At 53.6% G+C, this 21288-nt stretch overlaps 8 protein-coding genes across 10 annotated transcripts; 4 read left to right on the top strand and 4 right to left on the bottom strand.

Annotated features, from left to right (window-relative positions):
• Positions 1-119: 119 nt before the first annotated feature.
• Positions 120-3154, top strand: PV05_08923 (uncharacterized protein; the record flags this gene model as incomplete). The annotated part of the gene is made up of 5 exons (XM_013458471.1): positions 120-124; positions 176-216; positions 269-363; positions 410-2826; positions 2881-3154. 5 exons carry the CDS (start codon positions 120-122, stop codon positions 3152-3154), a joined length of 2832 nt encoding a protein of 943 aa, XP_013313925.1.
• Positions 3155-3722: 568 nt separating this feature from the next.
• On the top strand, positions 3723-5063 carry PV05_08922 (uncharacterized protein; the record flags this gene model as incomplete). Its single annotated transcript, XM_013458470.1, has 4 exons — positions 3723-3886; positions 3972-3981; positions 4096-4140; positions 4197-5063. 4 exons carry the CDS (start codon positions 3723-3725, stop codon positions 5061-5063), a joined length of 1086 nt encoding a protein of 361 aa, XP_013313924.1.
• A 26-nt stretch (positions 5064-5089) lies between these two features.
• PV05_08921 lies at positions 5090-7862 on the bottom strand. Of its 2 annotated transcripts, XM_013458468.1 has the most exons (4): positions 7470-7862; positions 7121-7204; positions 6647-6828; positions 5090-6538 (listed from the first exon to the last, which is right to left on the bottom strand). In XM_013458468.1, the coding sequence occupies exons 1-4, from the start codon at positions 7575-7577 to the stop codon at positions 5257-5259; spliced, it is 1656 nt and encodes a 551-aa protein (XP_013313922.1). In that variant the 5' UTR covers positions 7578-7862; the 3' UTR covers positions 5090-5256. The 2 variants fall into 2 exon arrangements, with proteins under 2 accessions (XP_013313922.1, XP_013313923.1); XM_013458469.1 differs by having other exon boundaries at positions 7121-7862.
• A 199-nt stretch (positions 7863-8061) lies between these two features.
• On the bottom strand, positions 8062-10420 carry PV05_08920 (uncharacterized protein). The gene is made up of 2 exons (XM_013458467.1): positions 10137-10420; positions 8062-10083 (listed from the first exon to the last, which is right to left on the bottom strand). The coding sequence occupies exons 1-2, from the start codon at positions 10169-10171 to the stop codon at positions 8307-8309; spliced, it is 1812 nt and encodes a 603-aa protein (XP_013313921.1). The 5' UTR covers positions 10172-10420; the 3' UTR covers positions 8062-8306.
• Positions 10421-12496: 2076 nt separating this feature from the next.
• PV05_08919 (uncharacterized protein) lies at positions 12497-15137 on the top strand. The gene has a single exon (XM_013458466.1). It carries the CDS (start codon positions 13106-13108, stop codon positions 14570-14572), a length of 1467 nt encoding a protein of 488 aa, XP_013313920.1. The 5' UTR covers positions 12497-13105; the 3' UTR covers positions 14573-15137.
• PV05_08918 (uncharacterized protein) lies at positions 14986-17306 on the bottom strand. The gene is made up of 3 exons (XM_013458465.1): positions 15772-17306; positions 15077-15710; positions 14986-15023 (listed from the first exon to the last, which is right to left on the bottom strand). The coding sequence occupies exons 1-2, from the start codon at positions 16885-16887 to the stop codon at positions 15510-15512; spliced, it is 1317 nt and encodes a 438-aa protein (XP_013313919.1). The 5' UTR covers positions 16888-17306; the 3' UTR covers positions 14986-15023; positions 15077-15509.
• Positions 17307-17516: 210 nt separating this feature from the next.
• PV05_08917 lies at positions 17517-19160 on the top strand. 2 transcript variants are annotated; one of them, XM_013458464.1, is made up of 3 exons: positions 17517-17680; positions 17787-17851; positions 17947-19160. In XM_013458464.1, exons 1-3 carry the CDS (start codon positions 17639-17641, stop codon positions 18293-18295), a joined length of 456 nt encoding a protein of 151 aa, XP_013313918.1. In that variant the 5' UTR covers positions 17517-17638; the 3' UTR covers positions 18296-19160. The 2 variants fall into 2 exon arrangements, with proteins under 2 accessions (XP_013313918.1, XP_013313917.1); XM_013458463.1 differs by having other exon boundaries at positions 17787-19160.
• On the bottom strand, positions 19101-20894 carry PV05_08916 (uncharacterized protein). Its single transcript, XM_013458462.1, has one exon. It carries the CDS (start codon positions 20734-20736, stop codon positions 19141-19143), a length of 1596 nt encoding a protein of 531 aa, XP_013313916.1. The 5' UTR covers positions 20737-20894; the 3' UTR covers positions 19101-19140.
• Positions 20895-21288: the final 394 nt, after the last annotated feature.

Raw genomic sequence — 21288 nt, 5'->3', positions numbered from 1 at the left:
CGCAAACCTTCGTCTGAGACCGCAATTTGTTCTGTTTACCACCCGCGCAGCCGGGTCAACACCCTCGACACTGATGCTTTCCTCCTGGCCCGATTGACAATCCTCGTCGAGATTTAAACATGGCGTTCGTCCTGACATTCCAAACCTCCACAACACAGCTAATCATGGATTCCAGTTCCGCCGCAGGCAGTAGCGGAGGGGGCAACAACATCAAAGGTGCGCACGAGTCGGCCAATCAATTAGACAGTCCTGTTAACGTACTCTCCAGTCGTTGCCCGCTTCCGGCCTCAGAACAAAGTCGAAGTCGCAAATGGAGGACAGCCGATTGTCCAGTTCATGGGCGAGGACACCTGCCAGGTCCAGGTTAGTCTGTCGTCCACCGAGCAAGCCAGGTACTGACCCTCTGCAGTCCTCCGAAACGAATGCTCCTTTCACCTTTGATCGGGTCTTCGACATGTCCTCTCAACAAGCCGACATTTTTGATTTCTCTATAAGATCTACTGTGGAAGATGTTATGAATGGTTACAATGGAACGGTCTTCGCCTACGGCCAGACGGGTGCGGGAAAGTCTTATACAATGATGGGTGACATGGACGACTCTCACAAGAAAGGTATAATACCGCGAATCACCGAGCAAATATTCGACGCTATCCTCGTCCACGGCTCCGCTCAGATCGAATACACGGTGGGAATATCCTATCTGGAAATCTACATGGAACGAATACGCGACTTGTTGAATCCAGTGATGGACAATCTGCCGATCAATGAAGGACCCAAAGGACCGTACGTCAAGGGTCTCCGGGAAATTTACGTCAACACGGTAGACGAGGTGTACACGGCGATGCATCTGGGTCAAAGAGCGAGAGTCACCGCGTCGACCAACATGAACTTGGAGTCTTCCCGGTCACACTCGATATTCTTGGTCACGATCAATCAGAAAGACGTCAACACGGGCTCACAGAAGAGTGGTATGCTTTATCTCGTGGATTTGGCGGGCTCAGAAAAGGTTGGCAAGACTGGTGCGAGTGGCCAAACGCTGGAAGAGGCGAAGAAGATCAACAAGAGTTTGAGCGCGCTCGGAATGGTCATCAATGCCTTGACGGACGGCAAATCCACCCATGTGCCGTACCGAGATTCCAAGTTGACCCGAATATTACAAGAAAGTTTGGGAGGTAATTCAAGGACGACTCTGATTATAAACTGTTCGCCTAGCAGTTACAATGATGCGGAAACTGTCAGCACCCTCCGGTTTGGTATGCGAGCGAAGACGATCAAGAATAAGGCAAAGATCAATGCAGAATTGAGCCCTGCCGAGCTGAAACGTCAACTCAAGATCGCCCAGAACCAAGCCATGTCATTCGAGAAGTACATTGCTTCACTGGATTCGGAACTGGCGTTGTGGAGAAAGGGAGAGACCGTCCCAAAAGAAAGATGGGTTCCGCCTTTAGCAGGCTCAAAAGGCGAATCGAGGACGCGACCAGAAACCCCGTCTCGTGCACCTTCAGACTTTCTCAGGTCAGAAACGCCCAGTCGGCCAGATTCTCGGATGGGTGAAAGATCCAGCACGCCCAGCATCATTCTTGAAAAAGACGAGCGTGAGGAGTTTCTACGAAGAGAGAATGAGTTGCAAGATCAACTTACGGAGAAGGAGACTCAAGCAGCGAATGCCGAGCGCAGTCTTCAAGAATTGCGGGAAGAACTCAAGTCATATAAAGAAGGAGCCCTACGGACCACCAAAGACAATGAAGCGATGGCTGATAGACTCAACAAGACAGAACTGGATCTGCAGAAACTGAGCTATCAGAGCAAGGAAGATGCAATCACGATGGAGGGCTTGAAAGATGCAAATGCCGAACTGGAGGCCGAGCTCATCTCCGTCAAACAACAATTGTTGGAGCTCAAGATGAGTGCCAAAGAGACCACCGCAGCACTTGACGAGAAAGACCGAAAGAAGAAAGAGAAGATGGCCAAAATGATGGCCGGCTTTGATCTCGGAGACAATGCCTTTTCTGAGAATGAGGCTCGTATGCGAGATATGTTGGATCAAGTCGAGTCGCTGCACGCCGCCAGCTTGAGCGGCGAGAAGGTGTCTTCAGAGGTACTCGACGATTTGAGGACCAAATTGCTGGAGTCCAGGGACCTGGTCCGGCAAGCCGAGACATCTTTGAACGACCGTGCAGAACACGAGCACGGGGAGCGAACAATTGCTCTCGAGGACAGATTGACAGCTGTTCAACAAGACTACGAGGACTTGTTAACTCGCAACCTGAGTCCAGAAGATGTGGAGGATGTCAAGGCCCGGCTAGAGCAACTATACTCCGACCGCAAAGAGACACAAACGGAATTAGTGCATGATCTGAAGGACCAATTAGCTCACAAATCGCAAGAGATTGAAAAACTGGAAAAATCAATCGCCGATCTCCAGGCTCGAGGAGTCGCAAATGGGGCGCCAAATGGAGTTGCCAACAAGGGCATACAGCAGCAGATGGCCGAGTTTGATCAGATGAAGAAGAACCTGATGCGAGACCTACAGAACCGATGCGAGCGGGTTGTGGAGCTTGAAATCTCGCTCGACGAGACCCGAGAACAATACAACAATGTCCTGAGGTCCAGCAACAACCGCCAACAGCAGAAGAAGATGGCCTTTTTGGAGCGCAATCTCGAGCAGCTCACCGTCGTGCAGAGACAGCTTGTGGACCAGAATACGAGCCTGAAGAAGGAAGTCGCCATTGCAGAGCGAAAGCTGATTGCGAGGAATGAGCGAATCTTGAGTCTGGAGAGTTTGCTGAGCGATAGCCAGGATAAGTTGACAGCAGCAAACCACCGGTACGTATTGATCACGGCTGTATCCATATCTGGTGCTGACCATTGTTATTTCAGGTTCGAACAACAACTTGCTGCAGTCAAGGAACGTCTGGAAGCCGCAAAGGTGTCCTCGAGAAATATGGCGGCGGGCGGACCAGGCGCGACAGGTGGCTTCAACTCACTTATGAACGCTGGAGCTAGGATAGCGAAACCCCTCCGCGGAGGAGGTGGCGCACCAACAAATCTAGATGGTGCCAACGGTGCCGCTACGCTGCCCATCATCTCTAGCTTGACGGGCTCGGATGGTGGGAACAAGCGAAGCAGCTGGTTCTTCAACACGGGTCGATGATGAGGTGCTCAGATTCCCACGACGTATTGATTGCTGAGGAGGCCAACACCAGTCGGTCATTGCTTTGCCATTAGAATCTGAGTTGGTCTCAAGCGCATATTAGACCGAAGCGGGAGTGGATGTTTGATAAAGCCTGAATGATTGACTGACTTGAAGCCGATTTATGCATAATGAGCGATGGATACCACTTTCTGGAGTTTCGGTTTGAAGCTGACAGGATAGATAGGTAGCTGCATCAGACATTCCAGAGACCTCCCTCCTCTACTGTGTATACCTAGACTTGGATCCATATATCTGGTGTACCCTGGGCAGGATATCGACATGAATGATTACATACATAGTAACCAGCAACCTCGGCACTCCTTGTCCTTCTCCGCATCCACCCACCAGACGGATACGCGTGTATCTATCACGACATCCTGCCAAAGGAGTTGACTAATGCAGCAACGCTTGACCCAGGTAAGACTACCAACTGTGCTTTATAAGTAAAAGAGAAATCCTCCGGTGGCACTACCTTTGAGTGTCTTTACTCTATCAATCACTCCATCCTACACAGCAACTTCTCACAATGGCGGCTGCTCAGACGACCCGATCGCTCTACAGCTCCCTGGGCTTGACACACCACGTCAGCAAGACGTCCTCGGGGTCCGAAGTCCACAGCTACATCTCGGATCTGGGCCCAGATGTGCCTATATTGACCTTGATCCACGGATATCCTCAATCTGCATATGAGTAAGTGTGCATCACATCACCTACTACATACAAAGTCCGGATCGTGTTTCCAAGCCGCTCTCTAACCTTCAACCGTGATCAACAGATGGCGTCGAGTGAGTGTGGTTTGCCAGATGGAAAATACCCTTTTTTCATGGATTTCAGCCTCGTCTTCGGTGATGACCATTGATGATGGAGACTCACTTTCTGATACGATTGGCGATCAATAGGTTGTCCCTGCGCTGAAGGACAGAGTCTCGCTCTTTGTGCCAGAGGTAGGTAGTCTCTGCCGAATACCAACTCGAGACGCACTCAAGACTGATGTCTGTAGCTCCCCGGCTACGGCATCTCAACGCCCATCAAAGACAAAGACGCCAACACGAAACGGTCCGTCGGCGGTGCTCTGCTCGAAGCACTCTCTTCAGCCTTCGAGACGAACACGAACACGAACACGAGTTCGACTGCTTCTTCCACAGCAGCCGCAGCCGCAGCGCCCCGAAAAGTCATCCTAGGCGGCCACGACCGCGGCGCACGGATCTGTCACCGTCTTGCCGTCGACTTTTTGCACCCTTCCGAGGCGTCGTCCGTCTCCATCTACTCAAAGCTCAATCTCACCGTGATCGGCACCGTGCTGCTGGACATCATCCCCACGCTCGAGCAATGGCGCGCCTTCGCGGACCCGGCCATCTGTCAGGGGTATTTTCACTGGCCATTACTCGCCAACGCCGACGTCGCGGTGGACATGATCTCCGCGTACGGGGGCGCGAAATGGTGCCGGGCGGCGCACTTGCGTATTGGAGGACCCAACCCGTCTTCCATCGCCCGGATTTGCGCGGATAATGCCCTGGACGTGTACGCCGAGCTCTTCGACGCACCTGACACCTTGTACTACACGGCGCTGGACTATGCGGCTGGCGCGGCGCCGGAAGCGAACGAGCAAGAAGACGATCAAAAAGCGGATAGAAAAGTGGCGGTGCCGATTCTCGTCATGTTTTCGACGGCGAGACTCGGAGCGCGCATTGATGTCCAGGGCATCTGGAGGGGGTGGGTGGCGGAGGGCATCTTGACGGCGCAGGATTATGAAGGGTACGGCGTGGGCGAGGGGTATGGACATTATCTGCCGGAAGAGGCGTATGAGATTGTGTGTCCGAAGATTGAAGAGTTTATCAAGACCGTTTCAAAGAAGAAGGTGGATTGAAATAACGTAGTATACGTCAGGTAGGTACGCATGTACGTAGTACATCGGCCGCGTCCTGCTTGGTGGGCATTTGGAATATTCGTCAATACTATGTTATGTACCTTAGATAAATACCGACGTACCTCGGTCGTCCTGGTAGACAGGTCACGAAAAGTTGATGCTAGTATAACTGCTTCGTTGCGCTCATCAGGCGTCATACAATGCCCAACTTCTCAAGCACCTTGGCAACACCGACAGCCTTCTCCTCGCCAAACCGGCCCGTGACGATCTGGATGTTCACGGGCAACCCCTGCACCAGTCCGTCGTCCCAGAGCTCCTTGTACATGTTATAATTGAACTCATCCGGATACCCTCTGGTACTGCCCGCATGGCTCTTCCAGTCTTCATCCGTGTTGGGATCGTCGAGCACCTTATCCACATTGCCGACGGGCATGGTGAGCACACTGTAATCCAACAGGTTCCACAGCGCCGTGTATCCGACGTACTGCTGACTCTTGACCCAGACCTTGGGCCGCATGCCGACCCAGGGGGTCACGGGCATGATGAGCGCGTCGATCCCGCTCTCCCTCCACTTGTCCAGGTACTGCCTCTTGTACTCCCAGATGGCGTCGGCCAGGTCCATCCTCTCTTGGTGGTCGAGCAGGGTCTCGTGCGTGCCGACCAGCATGCCCTGGATAAGCGGCTCGTCGACCATCTTGCACAACGACTCGAACCGTTTGCCGCCGTCCGCCAGCACGGCCCGCACCCACAGCTCATAGTACGCCTGCACATGGCCCGAGGCATCCCACTGCACGACGTCGTGGCCGCTCTGTCTCAGCCGCTCCACGACATCGTGTACGGCGCGCTGGATCGGCGGGTGCGGCTTGACACCGCCGTCGTCCACGATGTAACCGATGCGCAAGCACTCCTTCTCTTGGATCTGTTCGTCGAGCCACCGGCGCCAGGGGAGGGGCAGGATCGTCGGGTCCGTGGTCCAGGGCTCCAGACTCGCATACGCCTCCATGAACAGCTCCACCGAGCCGAGACTGTTGCTCATGGGCCCCGCGACGGGCCTGACGATGTACTTCTGGTCGCGCGCGGACTCTCGATACGGCACGCGGCCCACGCTCGGACACAAGCCGTACAGGCCCTGCAAGGCCGCGGGGATGCGTATGCTCCCGCCAATGTCCGTGCCTATGCCGAGCACACTGCCCCTGGCGCCGACGAGCGCGCCCTCGCCACCGGAACTGCCCCCGGAAATGAGCTCCCTGCGCAGCGCGTTGACGCTTTGCCCCCACACGTGGTTGTAGCTGTCGCTCATCATGAGGCTCTGCGGGATGTTGGTTTTGCAGTACACTATGGCTCCCAGGGAGCGGTATTGCTGGACGGTGAGTTCGTCGTCGGGTGCGGGCCGGCCGATGTTGCCGACCCAGCCGACCGTCGTGTCGTGGCCGCGGACTTGGTGCGTGTCTTTGAGGCTGAGGGGGATGCCATGTCTGATGAGACGAAGTCGTCGTTAGCCATTGGCAAAGAAGGAAGGTAAAGGAGAAGGTGTGTCGTGGAAGAGGGACAAAGACCCGAATGAACTTGGTCTCGAGACTTACAAAGGCCCGACGAACTCGCCGGTGTCGGCGTACCATCTGTCCAGATCGCGGGCCTGAGAAAGCGCCTCTTCGAACATGAGCTCCGTGCAGCAGTTGATAAGCTGTGTGGCGAGGGCGGCGCGCTTGCAGAAGGCGCGGACGACGGCTTCGCACGTCCAAGAGCCGTCTTCGTAGCGCCGGAGCTGTAAATCATCTCGGTTGTCAGTCTTGTGTGTCAGAGTTAAGCCAGGGCGAAGAGTAGATGGGGCACGAGGAAACGAAAGCAAGGACTGTACCCAGAGTCCAGGAAGTTTATGAAACCCTTGTATATCGTTTGCGCGCGTTTCATGAAGAAAAGGAAGGAAATTCAAGACTTCACCAGGACAATGCAAGGGTTTAAACAGTTCAACAAAGGGTCTGTGACATGTCTCGGTTGACGGTGACCGCTCGAAAGGCAGATACCAGAGATTCAACCACCGGGTGAGAGTAGCTTACAATTTTGCGGGCGCCGATTGTCGAGGTGATTTCAAGTTCGGGTGGCGTGAGTAGACCGGAGCGCTCAATTACGTACCTGCTGTCCTGTGGGACGACCGTATTAGTATTAAAGATCTCGATACTGAAGGGTATGTGGAGGGTAGTTGAGAAAATGAGCTGGCTTCCATTCCAGGGGAATGGGTGTGTTTGAGCAATGGTAGGTAAACACCGCTCCTCGAGGACACACATCGTGAGTCGAGTCTAGGCTGAGATCGCATAATGTATTGATTTGTCCTCGACAGAGACGTCATGAGGATTCCGAGCAGCCAGAGACCAAGTCGGACAGAATTGAGGAGCGCAGTCAGCGTACCTTGAAGTCCGGCGGGATGGATTTCAATCGCCATTCCTCGGGGATCGCGGAAAGTTGCGCCTGGCGACGGCGCTGAGCCGTTTCTTTCCAGTGCGGGATGGAGCCCATGGCGTCTCGTCTCGACTCACGCGCGGCTTTTTTTGAGGAATAGCTGGTACAGAAATATAGATGGCTGTGGTGGTGGTGGTGGTGATTGTTCTCGCTAGCTTGGAGATAGCGATGCAAGGCAACGCTGTGCACGACGACGAGCTAGAACAGTTGTGAACCTCGTGGCACGACTGACGTGGGACGGCCGTCGGCAACAGGAAGCCTTGGGCGGGGCCGTGACGACAGTGTCCAGATCGTGGGTGTGTGCACTGTGCGTACAGTAATTCGTGAAGATCTTCGACCGAGGACAAGCTGTCAAAAGGACTAGAGTAGATATATCTGGATAGAGGTGGGTCTTGTTCAATGGCCAAGATGGACAATGGATTGACTCCACGTAAGATCTTATCTTTGCATGCCATACATGCGTGGTACTCCATCTGTGACTCGATGATCGATGCAGGTATCAGACCACCGGGCCTAGACATGCATACAACGAATGCTTGGTCTCAAGATATATATGTACATATATACGGGACACCCCGTTCGACTATTATTGCTGAGAAACACTCGGTAATCTCTGGCATATTCGGTGTTCGCCTTCACTCTCCTGGTCTGGTGCGTTCATCGTGACGAGCAAGTCCAGCAAAAACAGAGAGGAGTATATCATCAATCATTATGTGAAACCGTCACAGATGTCTCTATCAGCCCAGGAGGGTTGTGCTGGTCCTTTTCTCCTCGCGCTACATGACTTCAAGGCGACCTCTCCACGGCAGTCCATCTTCTTTTGCCAGGACTTCGTGCCCTGTTAATAGACTCACCACCCCAAAGTCCACGTTGACTGGCACTTCGAACAGGAAGCTTGTCGGCTTGCCAATTCTCTTCTGGAGTACTCTCCGAAGTGCTGCCAGTCTGCACACTAAGGCTTATACCGGTATCGCTGGAATCAGCGGTCTCGTCTCTGGAATAACGACTCCCTCGTCGCCACAAGCCCGTCGGAGCTTCATCATTGGTCCCGCCATCAGCGACATGTGATCTCTGACTTTGACTTCTAGCCAGAGCCGAAGCACTGGAGCCACGATGATGAGACAGCGACTCTCCGAGGGTCAGACCCTCTGGTGAATCTGCTCCTACCGCACGACGATTCGCAAATGCTGGTGACTTGCCGAGTCGTGGCGAATTCAGACCCAATGGATTCGACCCAGCACGGAGGTGTTCAGTGGAGGCAACGATTCTCATCTCGTACTCATCGGAGACGCTGAGGTCCAGAGATCCTCGCCGTCTGGTGGGAGATATAGGAGACCGTTCTTTCTCTGGACTTTGAGACCTTACCGCCATGGTCAATGAAGCAGTGGCGACATCATGCAGAGCAGGAGCCCCAGTAAGGATCCTGATGAGCGCATTGCAGCCTGCTTGATGGGTGACTAGGACGAGAACCAAGTCTTCTTCGTCTTTGTCGGAACTGTTACGCTCCTTAGCTGCTGCTTGTGATTCATAAAATTCGATCATTTTCTGCAGGCCGTTGCGAAATCGTCGATGCATACTTCCCCATTCTTCGTCAAAAGGACCACCGTCACCCCATTCGAGAGGTTTGCCCTCACTATCCCAATCCTGATCGATGATCACACATCCATCCCGGGCATGAGCAACATACCCAGGGGGAATCTTGTCGGAGGGGCCCATGGCATACGTCGGCGCAGGTGGACTATAACCCAAAGGCTGTCTTTGGAGATTCCTGTTTAGTAACTTGGCGCCGTTTGCAAGTTCTGTACCAAAGGAGATGTTGCGTGGTCGTTTGGGGAAGGAATGGCCCGCAGCTGCCATCGCCCTCAATCCTGTCTTCTCATGGACAGGCACAGACGCAACCTCGTTTTCTTTCTCCTCCCAGTCCATTGACGGCAGATCGTAGGTCATTGACGGAGACAGGTCGGCTCCCTTGATCTCTTCTTGTGGCAATTGCAACTCCATCTTGGCTTGTGAGACCAGGACTGCCGAAGGCGGAGGCAGCTCCGACTCGAAGTATGTTCGAGACTGCCATTCTCCCAGGAATGCGTCGATTCTCAAGAGACACGTATTATGCCCTAAGCGATTTGTTTGTGGCGGCTCACGACTGACGGTGCGCTGCAGGGAGGAGTTTTCGGGTTCATGAGGGTCGGTTAGTGCGCTGGGGGCCTCATCTGTGGTTGAAAGACTTGTTCGAGAGGAATGCTGCCGCGGCCTCGGACGAGGACGTGTATGATTCTGTGGATGCTGTATACCTGCACTGATAGCGATGGCAGTCTGGACGCACCGGAGGTAGGGAGAGGAATGGATAATTATCTTGCGTCTCTTGCGGGGAGACTCCTGGGTCGAATCGTCCTTGTTCTCTGCGCTTTGCTTGTACGGTGTATCTAGATTATGTAGCTCATTATTGATCCTCGCTCCCAGCGTTTGCGACTGAATCCATCCGCCATAAGATAGAGGAGTATCGTAGGGTTTCTCTGCTGTCGTGAGCCAGTTTCGGTCGGCTTGATCGAGACGTGCGCCATGCCTGTAGAGTAGAGTTAGTTGCGGATGGGCTTGTGGAGCCGTGGGAGAGCGCACCTAGTAATGATGATGACCGCAGGCTGTTTTCCCATGGTTCAGGATATGTCACTTTGTGCAGTCGCAAGAGTTCATATACCGCCAAAGATGTCCAGCACAGTATGAAGTACTCCGTATGCGGGGGGATATTGGTCGCAAGCGCACACTTCGGGCACATCTACAAGAAAAGGTCATGGAATGCGACAGGTGAGACACCGAGAAGGGCGCATCTTGTACAGGGGATCTGGCAACAAGTGTTTCTGGACAGCATACACAAAGCAGCCTGTGGTTAAGGCCGGTCAGCGTTGTTCTGGAAAAATGAAGTCAGTGACGGTCAGTGCAACGGGACCCCATAAAATCTTGGGTGACGATGGTGGATGGTGAATGGTGAGCAAGTGAGCGCAGGTTGTCGTCGGTCCGCATGCCCATTTCGTCGTTGGGCCGCTTAACTGAAGCACTTGAAAGTCCCTATCACCCACCGAGCCACCTATAAGTGCGTCTATCTTCCTTCAACCCTTAGGTACGGTTAGTGAGATTCATGTGGGCGGTTCACAGCTCAACGTTCTCATCCAGATTGATGGCTTGCTCTTCAGGATGAAGAAGTGCGTGCGCCGACTGCACACCAGAATAACTCGAGATCTACCAAGTGTGATACCGCTGGCTTTATACTATATACTCCGTACGCCCATAGATGCTACGACCGCCGAGAATGCTATCATCAGCCAGTGCCGCTGCGATTGAGCTATTCCAGAGAAAGAGTCTGGAATTCTGTGTGCTGGTCGAGAGAACAAATGGACAGAGGAGAGTATCACGCGATGTCTCACAACATTCATAACTCTTGAGTCTGGCAATCCATGAATCCATGAACACTGTGCAGGCGTGCACAATTGCCAACGCGGCCTCAGATGTCGGGATCCCAAGTATTATCTCGACGTGCAGGCTATGAGTCAGGTTTCAACCCATCCACAATCATGATATCAGTCGGCGCATTTTCCGCTTTTGAAGTGTCCGTCACCGGCAATCTCGTTTCAAGATTTGATCCCCAAAACAACCTTGGAAGGATCTGTGCAATAAGGCGAACGGTACTCCGCAGTCAAGGCCTGATGACCAATTCAGCTGGACTGGAAGGGTGGACTTTCAATCAAAGCATCAATGAATCGCGGATTCAAGGCAAATATAGCCGATGAATTGCGGTCAGAGAAATCCGGTATCGTTCACAGCGAGGAAAGAGGAGAACAAGATTGGATGGTGAGGTGGTAGCGTGCCTTTACAGTTCCTAGGTAAGGACTGGTGGACCGAAGCTGCGCCATGTCCATGTGCCTCTTGGGCTGTTTCATGCTCAAAGATCTCTACCCCAGTCTTCCCAAGGTACAAGTGCTTGTACTACTACATGGTAGGCGAGGAGGGATCAACCGCACGGCCACTTGATCAACCAATGGTCAGCCGATGGTCAATCCCGATTCCCCATGCTGGCTTCCACCCTCGAACCTCACCGTCTTCAGGCGTGTCCTCGAGGCATACACAAAGGACGAGGGTTTGCCAAAGACTTCCACAGCAGCAAGCCAATCACCTGCTACAATCAGCTGTTACACGAAAGCATTCTCGCGACCATGATGACAGTCGCGTTTCCCCTCGAACTGTCTTTTTGTTCGCTGTCGTTTCAGCCACCCCTGGTTCGACGCTCCACTAGCCCCGTCAACAGCAATGCACGCCAGTTCCTGACTATCGTCGCCATGATGGGCGGTGGCTTGTCGCCTCTGGCCAATTGTACCCGTCCATCTCAATCTGCCCCTTGCAGGCTGCCTTTCTTTGTCTCGTTTCAGGACTGCCCAAGTCTCCCGAGGCCCGTCTCCGCCTAGCCTCGCTCCTCGTAACGGGCTTTTGGGTGTCCATCTTGAACACTTGTTCCTCGCTCATCGTTGATGTCGTTATTCGTGCCGTCGGGATCTCTGTGCTATCGAAGAACATTGTACCGCCATCTGTTGACCACACCTTTGCGACAGGTGATGGTCACCGGGACTCGACTATCGAGGTCTTTCCGGTCTCTCGAGTGACCGTCATGCAGACAGCTTCACAAACACGATGCAGCCATCAAATGCGATCCTATGACGCTGCTTCATACGAACCATTACTATATCCGGATGTGCAGCCAGGTTGTTTCTATCTCCCCTGCAAGCCATTCCACCATCCTACATTTTTAGGCTGAGAGCTAGCAGTATTCAGACCTTCCATTAACGTTGTCTGGTCCGTCAGTCCACGATTCGACTTGTGACTGGCCCCCAGCATCCAGCCTGGAGGGCACAAAGATCCCAATCAGGATCCACCTGCTAACAACCATCGTCGAAACTCTCTCTTTCTGCATCCCTCACGATCCCCTCCACCTTCTGGGAGCTGGCCAGCTTGTCCAGCATCTTCCCTGTTGCCACTTGCTCTTTTTCCTTTCTTTTCCTTCTGTGCGTCCACTTCAACACCATCTACTCCGTACCGACCCTGCTTGTCGTTTGTCGTTCTTTTCGGTGTTTCCCCGACTGCAGCAAGCCCTGCACTTCGATTTGTCCCTCCTTATACTCGCATTTCGTCCTCAACATCTGACACATCCCTTACTTCGGCCGGCTTCCAAATACATTCAACAATCACAGCCACCTTCCTGGTCCTGACCGCCGGATTGAGACGTACCAAGATACAAGAAACTGAGTTTGCTCGTGGTGTCTCGGAATATCGACCGCTCCAAGTCAGCACCCATCAAAAAAGCTGTCAACCGGCCGTCAAAGCTTTTCGCGCCCGACACGAAAAACTTGTACCACTGCCTGTCTCCATACTTGCCTTCGTGCTTGACGGCCGTCGATGCAACACGTTCGGGGTATATCTCCTCAGCATTGACCATCCGGCAGACTCTTCCGTACTCTCTTCTCGACACCCTTCTTTATCAGCACAAGCCACTTCCCGAGCGACTCGATGCTGCTCAGATCCATCTCTTAGCATCTTTCTTCATGACGACGCTTTTTGACAACACTGGTCTACCGCTTTGGGTGTACATCGTCCTCATCGTTGTCGGTTCAACCCTCTTGCTTGTCATTGTTGCCCTGCTTTTACGATGGTGGTACCTACGACGGCGAAGGGTGCCACACCGCGGCCTCGACAATCTTACAGGCGCCACCCGCAGAGTTACGCTCCGGAGAGGACGGGTGGTGCCGACCTCTCAACATCTGTCTCTCACCGGGTCCAAATTCGGTGTCAGACAATTTGGACTGCTCGGTGACAATGAATCTGCCATGACTGGAAGGAGGAGTCCTTTCGAGTGGTGGAACACCATCATGGCGGAGAGGTCGCACTCTCGGCTGGACCAGATGTCGCAAATAGAGACCGGTTCTCTAATGAGTCGCTCCGCGTCCAGAGGTACTACAAGACGAGAACTCCGTTCAACAACACCTAATCAAACTCCGGAAAAGAACAAGGAAGCCGCGTCAAGTACGTGGGAAGTCACACCACCTTCGCCGTCGCTCAGTCCATCACCTTCGACGCGGAGGACGACCGTCAACTTCTCCAGAGCCTTTTTGTCTCAGACGCCTTCCTCGCCATTGACACAGCGATCACAACACACTCTTTCACGAATCTCAGAGAGATCCCCTCATCAATCAATGATTAGCATGAATCCTCGAGAATCATTGACGACCCGATATTCACATCAAGCCGCCCTCAATCCTCTTGACAGCACACCTCGGCACGGCCATGCCCAATCTAGCCCTACCACTGCTCGACGACCATCCCATCTTGCCCTACCATCATCCAACGTTCCGTCTACTCCCAGATCTCCAACCTTTTCTGCGTATCGTTCCAGTCCGCTATCAACGCCGCCCCTCGCGCAGGACGCCGACACATTTCGTACTTCAGCGACCTTGACGCGACCAATCACGTCCACGCAAACAGCAATACCGCCTCGACCACGTACTGCCGACGCCGCGACATCGAGGCGGTTTGACCTCCTACCGACTCGTCAGCATGCCGTTCTAACGCCGGACATCCCTGCGCCGAAGCCGGTGGTATATCCTGCCTTCAACTCAATATCTGGCAAACAACCACAGCCATTCTTGTACCGACAGCCGAGCAAGTCCCAACCAGATCTCACCACACGCAGGTCCGTAGTATACACAGCGCGGGGTGATAATGGTACGCCGTCTCCCTCGACACCGAACTCGACCTCTGCAGTCGGTCCGAGCGGGATCGTGTACGACTCGCAAGTTTCCAGCTATTGGCCCACACCGCTCGACGTGCAGGATCTTTCTTCAACGCTCGGCTATGACGATTACAAGGGCTCCAATCATGCCGACCGCACCACCCGTGGTGGTGAACGGGAGAGCATCATGGGTATCGTGACGGTCCCTGGAAAGCATGACACCAGGGTTCTCAGGAAGAAGTCTCTGAAGCGACTGCCCAAGGCCACCTCGATGGCTGTGTGAGATCTATGATTGGGTTGAACAAAAGTGCAGCGCACTTACGAACGAATTTATTACGACAAGACTGGAAAGCGATACATGCTGCGAGGAATCATTTGATCCTTGACAGCAGTAGCGACAACGGCATACGACGAGATTTTTTGATTGTACCGAATGCAACACAACAAAGGGTCTGTGACTCTTACTCACTTTTTTTAATTGTGCTTGGAACATAGGAAGTCCAGACGCGCAATTTTTTGCTTGTTCTTCAACTATAGTACATACTTGCCAAAGGAGCGAGCGCTCTATTTTTATTTATTCTCACTTGAACGGCTTGTCTTGTTTCCTCTACATCGATAGAGGGGCCAGCGGTTAGGTGCGACGTGGGATACAGCCTGTCTCACCCCGCAACCCCTCGGAGAGCTCGGGATGTGATAGGAGAGGAGGCTTTCAATGTGGAAGACAGATTTGACGACTGCGGTCGCAGATGAGAGAAATGCTACAAGACTAGCTGGGAAGGAGACCTACTGCATAGTAGATACCTCATCACACATAGCCCAATGGAGAATAATATTCCCTAAAATACCGGTACGAGAAGAGTCTTTGGCTTCGTCTTGATGCAGTACTGCCATTGTTGTTTTCATAAAGCAGGCCCGAATGTGAGAGCCGTACAGTCGATTCTCTCAAAATGTGGAGCTTTGCTGTTCGAGATATTCATACAACGCCGTCGCTATGCTCCCACGTCTCCCATTCCCCGCCTAGTGAGTTCACTCCTCTTGCTGTTCCTCATCGCAGACGACCTCCGCAGGGCCTGCTTTTCATAGACAAGCATCCGCCACTTCTTCCGCCTTCTTCACCGTCCTTTTGACCCTCCAGACATTCATTTTTGGTTATTCGTTTCACTTGCCTCTCTCTGTTGGCACATGTGGTTGATTTGGCCGACCTCCGACCTTGGATAGCTTTACTCGACACTCGCGATCCTTTGCACGACCATCGCCGTAGCCGCACCGCCGCCATTGCAAATGGCTGCAACGCCATACTCGCCCGGCTTCAACTGATGCAACAAAGTCGTCAAGATCCGTGAGCCAGAACTGCCCAGAGCATGGCCCAAGGAGATGGCACCGCCGAGCAGATTGACCTTTGCGTTTTCGAGGCCGAGAATCTGTCAACCCCTCGATTAGCCATGACCAGTCCGTGTTCAACCTCTCTGGGTGTCGACTTACCTGTTCATTGGCTTTGATGACGGCCGCAAAGGCCTCATTGAACTCCCAAATCGCGATGTCCTCTTTCTTCAGCCCGGCCCTTTCCAGCGCAATCGGCACAGCCTTCGCCGGAGCCACGGGGAAATCGACCGGATCAATGGCCGCGTCGGCGCTGCTCACGATCCTCGCGAGGACCCTGCTCTCCTTACCGTATTGCATGGCGAGCTCCTTGTTCGCCAGAACCAAAGCGCTCGCCCCGTCATTGAACGTGCTGCTGTTGGCCGCCGTCACCGAACCGCCTTCCTTCACGAACGCCGGCTTCAGTGTGCCGACCTTATCTTTCCTGAGGTTATTATAGCCCTCGTCCTCCTTGACAACGGTATCCCCCTTCTTGGACTTCACTGTGACAGGCACGATCTCGTCGTCGAACTTGCCCTCTTTCCAGGCCGCCTGTGCGCGCTCGAAGCTGCGGATCGCATACTCGTCCTGCGCCTGCCTCGAGACGTTGTACTTCTTCGCCGTGTTCTCCGCACAGTTGCCCATGTGGAACTGGTTGTACACGTCCCACAGCCCGTCCTCGATCAAGCCGTCCTTCATGCTCACGTGGCCGAACGGAGGCTGTTGTGCAGCACGCGACAGGTAGTACGGCACGCGCGACATGCTCTCCATGCCGCCTGCAACTTGGGCCTCGGCGAGGCCGAGCTGGATGTTCTGTGCGGCGAGGACGACGGCCTTGAGCCCCGAAGCACAGACTTTGTTGACCGTCACGGCCTCGACGGTCGGAGACAGGCCCGCGAAAATGGTGGCCTGACGGGCCGGGGCCTGGCCCATGCCTGCGCTGAGCACGTTGCCCATGTAAACGTCTGTGATCTTCTCAGTGGGGATGCGGGACTTTTCAATGGCGGACTTGATGGCCGCGGCGCCGAGTTGAGGCGCGGAGACGGTCAGGAAGGCGCCGTTGAATTTGGCCGTGGGCGTTCGTGCGGCGGAGAGAATGTATGCGTCCTGGACGCTCTGGCGGGCTGGCGAGATTGTGCTGAAATGGCTGCGCATCTGGGACAGACGGGCAGCGGAGGTAGAAGAGGCGCTGGTGGCGCGGGTGGCTGCGCGAGCAGCTGAGGAGGTCAGGGAAGGCATCTTGTTGTTGTTGTTGTCGTCGTCGTCGTCGGCGGTGGAGGAGGAGGAGGATGAAATAGAAGAAAGAGAACAGGAAGGAGTGGAAAGGGCAGAAGAAGGCCTGGAGGTTGAGGAAGCCAGCTTGAAGAACTGTCCGTCTGTCGGAAGCGAGGCCAAGGGTCTTTGTATTAGTATTAGTAGGGGCGGAATTTATGGCGAGGCCGAGCACATGCAGGGACCGGCTAGAAGCGGGGAATTGAAAGACGGAGAAGAGGATTGAGATGAGTATTCAAGGATAGAGAGAGATTCAGTCTGAGTGTCGAGTAGTCACGGAGACAGATACTATATGAGCTCTGATATGGACGCAATTGTCCTATATAAACACAGGCCCTATTCCCCCATGATGGAGTTCCGTAGAGAGACTGAGAAAAGAATCTCCCACGGAATGGGACGAAGAAATTCACATCCTCGGCTCCATGAATTTCGAAGTCGGAGAAGACCCGGGTCTCTTTAACTCGGACTGTGTAGACAACCTCTAACCTGAAAGGGCTAGCCCAAGTTCTCTCGCTGCTCTAACCACAATCAGAAACAATCGTCATTAAGTAAGGCAAAAAGCGGCAATGCTGCTTCATTCTGTCTTTGCGTGATTTCAAAACTGCGGCGAATCACTCGAACCTCGCGTGAGGTCAAGCAACTTCCCTTCCTTCTACCGACACAACTCTGCACTCATTGACATCTTTCTCTCTACCACGACACAACTACACGACCAAACATGTCGACTTCAGCAAGACGTCGCTTGATGCGAGACTTCAAGGTAAGTCGAGCCCACCAGCGTCTGCCCTCCGATAACACCCTCCACCTCCCGGAACCGAGTTTGCCCCCAACGGAACCGATACTGACACGCACACAATCCCTCACAGCGCATGCAGACAGACCCTCCAGCGGGTGTCTCTGCCTCTCCGATCGCAGACAATGTCATGACATGGTGAGCCTCTCCCACACTGACAACACACACACTCTCTCCCCAGGTTTCTCTCTTTTTGGGCAGGAGTGGTGTCTGATAACCCCGGCCCCATGCAGGAACGCAGTCATAATCGGCCCTGCCGATACACCTTTCGAAGACGGCACCTTCAGACTAGTCATGCAATTCGAAGAAGCATACCCTAACAAACCGCCGGGCGTCAAGTTTGTGTCACAGATGTTCCACCCCAACGTCTACGGCACGGGCGAGCTTTGTCTGGACATCCTGCAAAACCGATGGTCTCCCACGTACGACGTCGCAGCGATCTTGACAAGTATTCAGTCCCTACTGAACGATCCGAACACATCATCCCCCGCGAACGTCGAAGCAAGTAACTTGTACAAGGACAATCGGAAAGAGTACACCAAGAGAGTGAGGGAGACGGTGGAGAAGAGCTGGGAAGATTAAGCAGGAGCCGATTACCGATACATGTTACGGCCTGATATGACCACAATGACCGAAATTCAGCGATTGCATGGTATTGCGGGCTTGGTTGGCGTTTGGTTAGGACAGGATATCTTCCAAAGGCAGGACAGGGGAGTTTGGACTCTGTCATTTTGTGCTGTTGAGAAACCAGTTAAGGGGATTCAGTCGCCGTGGGGAAGTTGTCGAGCAAACGCCCTTCCATAGTATGGGTCTGCGATTCGATGCTAGGCGGAGTCAAGCATCTACGTGTTCCACGGACGATGAGAGGCATACTCAGAACAGCGAGTACGTTGCCGCAATATATGCCCTTATCTGAGCTCTATCTCAACGACAATTCGTCAATAACCGGTGAATGATGTATCAGTTTCCCTACCTAGTGATGATTTGACTTCGTGATAGACGCACACTTCTGGGCGATGGTCGAATCATCTGCAAAGGACCGAAACAGTGAATCGGAGCATTGGCATGAAGATCCATGGATCTGAACGAGTTTAATATTCCCACGACTGTGCAGAGACACCAACTGTGACTTGAAGGAGGAACGGTCGCTGATATTCATGAAATCGCCATCTCAGATCTGACCACGGACGCATTACCGCCATCTACACAGTATATCTCGCTAAATTGAGTCATCCTCACAACCCAGACGGTATTTCAGTTCGAGGTGGGGGAGCCTGCCCACCAACACACCATCCCATAGCATGACATATCACATGGCCGATGTCCAAGTCATGCTTTCCAGAGCAAAGCTGGACAAATGGGGCAAATGGAACATAGGTATCCAGTCCAGTCCAGTCCAGTCCAGTCCAGTTCAGTCCAGTTCAGGTCTAAGCCAACGCGCCCATAGGATCCCACAGCGGCAGTACCTTCGCCTTCCCACCCAGCACGTCTTTAACCTCCTTGCCCACGAACCCGGGGTCAACAACGACTTGATAAACAAACTCATCCATCCAACTGTCCGTCATGACGAAATACCCTTTCTCCCCCGCCGCCTCACCCCAAGAGTTCATAACCCTCCACCTCACGCTCTTCCCGCTCTCCGGATCAACCTGCACGCCCGTGAGGACCATGGCATGGGTCATGGCGCTCTCCCTCGCGCGTAGGCGTTGACTCTTACTCATGCCCAAGGTGATATTGAACGCGAGCCCATAGTCATACAGATTCGGGTCCATGACGCCACTGCCCGAGTTCGAGAACTTGCCCACATCACTGCCAAAGAAGACGGGCAAGCCGGCCTTGAGCATTTTGATGGCAGCCTTCTTCATCGTGTCCATGTCGACGTTGACATACGTCACGCCTCTCCCGCCGACGACGTTGCCCAGCCTCTCCACCGTCAACAACTGGTTATAACTGTTGCGCGGATCGTTGACCAGACTGAACAGTTCCGCCACGTCGGCATTGCCCAAACCGCGCACGACGCCCGGACTCGACATGTCACCCGCAAACTCCAGCGGCGTCTTGACCATCTTGTGATACTTGTCGTTCGCGTCGTAATACTCCCATGTGAACGTCTCATCCGGCTTCGGCGGCGGGCCGAGCATGAGCGTCAAGATCGTCTGCACTTCTTGCATCATCTTGGCCTTGACGCCTGCCAGATCCATTTCCTTCTTGCTCTTCTCCTTCTCGACCGAAGAAGAAGAACCACTGTTATCTTTAAGGGCATTCTTTCTCACAATATCCCTCAGTATCAGCCCGTCCTCGCGCAGCTTCGTCGTCAAGATACTCCCCATCGCCGAGCTGTTCATCGCATTGTAACTATCCGGGTACAACTTCTGCGGGACCAATCCGTACTTATCCACCAGGTTGGCCGCCATGTCCCACTGTCCACCGTCATTCACCGGCGCACTCAACAACTCCTGCACGATACGACTGTCCAACTCCTCTCCTTGCCGCGCGGTATCGATCATCTGCTCCAGGAACCAGTTCGCCTTCTCGAGCTTGTCCCAGAAAAACAGGTACGCCTGGGACAATTCAAAGTCTTTCAAGTTATATTTCTTCATGAGCGGCACGCGCAAGACGTTCGTCGTCGCGAAGAGCCAGCATCGACCCGAAGATCGTTGGTTCGTCACGGGAGACCCTTCAAAGGGAATCTTGATGTTGAACGTCTGTGTGTCTGGCAGGGTCAAGACTTTATTGGCAATCACGCTACGCACGTCGTTGGACAGCAGGGCGTTCAGGGCGAGTCGGTTCTTTGGGTCTGAGAGCAGGTGCTTCTCCCATTGCGTGGTCGTGGAGAGGGAGAGGCGTGGGTCGGTCGAATAGGTATGTGGGATGCCTTTTGCGGAGGAGACGTGGATGTACTCGGAGTCTTGCTCGAGGTCGAGTTGGCGGAGGTTCTGGATCTGTTGGACCAGGAGCTTCTCGACGGCCGGATCGGGCTTGCAGGCGGGGACTTGCCGGGGAGAAGACTGCGAGTTACCCATAATGGCGAGTGTCTGTAGAGATGACAATGGCAATAGCGATGCGGCAGGAGACACAGTTAAAGACAGGGAAGGCAACGCAGAACGGATTGAGAGATGCCTGATATGCGTTGGAATACCAGGTCGTGATGCTGGCCGATGCGGAGGAGTCCAAGTTCAAGTCCATCGATAAGGGATAAGGGCGCGTATCAGATGATCTCCACAGATACGGATTCCACTAGTTCTTCTTTCGGAAGCGAGGCCGTGGTCCTCAATATCACATTCAGCCTCGGCACGCAACGAGGCTCCGGTCTTCGGAGAGACGAATGAATTCCATATCAACCATTGGCATTTTCATTCATTCTTGCTACGAAGATCAAGTCTCTCTGTGACCAGGATGCGCAAGCTGTTTACCTTTCCAGATCTCTGCAATACCACTTTTGGCTTCAAAAACACACAAAAAAGGACCCCGCCCCGTCATTGTCAACTCCATGCTCCAATGCGCTTGAGATTTAGCAACGGTTTCTCAAGTCTCGCAAACTTCTGTCTGGTCTCCAAACCTCACTTCAATCAACA

Source organism: Exophiala xenobiotica (assembly GCF_000835505.1).
Source record: "Exophiala xenobiotica strain CBS 118157 unplaced genomic scaffold supercont1.5, whole genome shotgun sequence".
Classification (NCBI taxonomy): Eukaryota; Fungi; Ascomycota; class Eurotiomycetes; order Chaetothyriales; family Herpotrichiellaceae; genus Exophiala; species Exophiala xenobiotica.
This window is presented reverse-complemented; position numbering and strand designations above follow the sequence as displayed.

Coding starts and splice junctions, on each gene's coding strand:
- PV05_08921 (XM_013458469.1), bottom strand. CDS start 7,348: ATGTGTGTCCTCGAGGAGCGGTGTTTACCTACCATTGCTCAAACACAC. Junction 6,829..7,120: donor CAATCGGCGCCCGCAAAATT/GTAAGCTACTCT, acceptor GATGATTTACAG/CTCCGGCGCTACGAAGACGG. Junction 6,539..6,646: donor GGCGAGTTCGTCGGGCCTTT/GTAAGTCTCGAG, acceptor TCGTCTCATCAG/ACATGGCATCCCCCTCAGCC.
- PV05_08918 (XM_013458465.1), bottom strand. CDS start 16,887: ATGCCTTCCCTGACCTCCTCAGCTGCTCGCGCAGCCACCCGCGCCACC. Junction 15,711..15,771: donor TCATCAAAGCCAATGAACAG/GTAAGTCGACAC, acceptor AGGGGTTGACAG/ATTCTCGGCCTCGAAAACGC.
- PV05_08920 (XM_013458467.1), bottom strand. CDS start 10,171: ATGGGAAAACAGCCTGCGGTCATCATCATTACTAG. Junction 10,084..10,136: donor GCGGTCATCATCATTACTAG/GTGCGCTCTCCC, acceptor TCTACTCTACAG/GCATGGCGCACGTCTCGATC.
- PV05_08919 (XM_013458466.1), top strand. CDS start 13,106: ATGACGACGCTTTTTGACAACACTGGTCTACCGCTTTGGGTGTACATC.
- PV05_08916 (XM_013458462.1), bottom strand. CDS start 20,736: ATGGGTAACTCGCAGTCTTCTCCCCGGCAAGTCCCCGCCTGCAAGCCC.
- PV05_08917 (XM_013458464.1), top strand. CDS start 17,639: ATGTCGACTTCAGCAAGACGTCGCTTGATGCGAGACTTCAAG. Junction 17,681..17,786: donor GCTTGATGCGAGACTTCAAG/GTAAGTCGAGCC, acceptor AATCCCTCACAG/CGCATGCAGACAGACCCTCC. Junction 17,852..17,946: donor GCAGACAATGTCATGACATG/GTGAGCCTCTCC, acceptor GGCCCCATGCAG/GAACGCAGTCATAATCGGCC.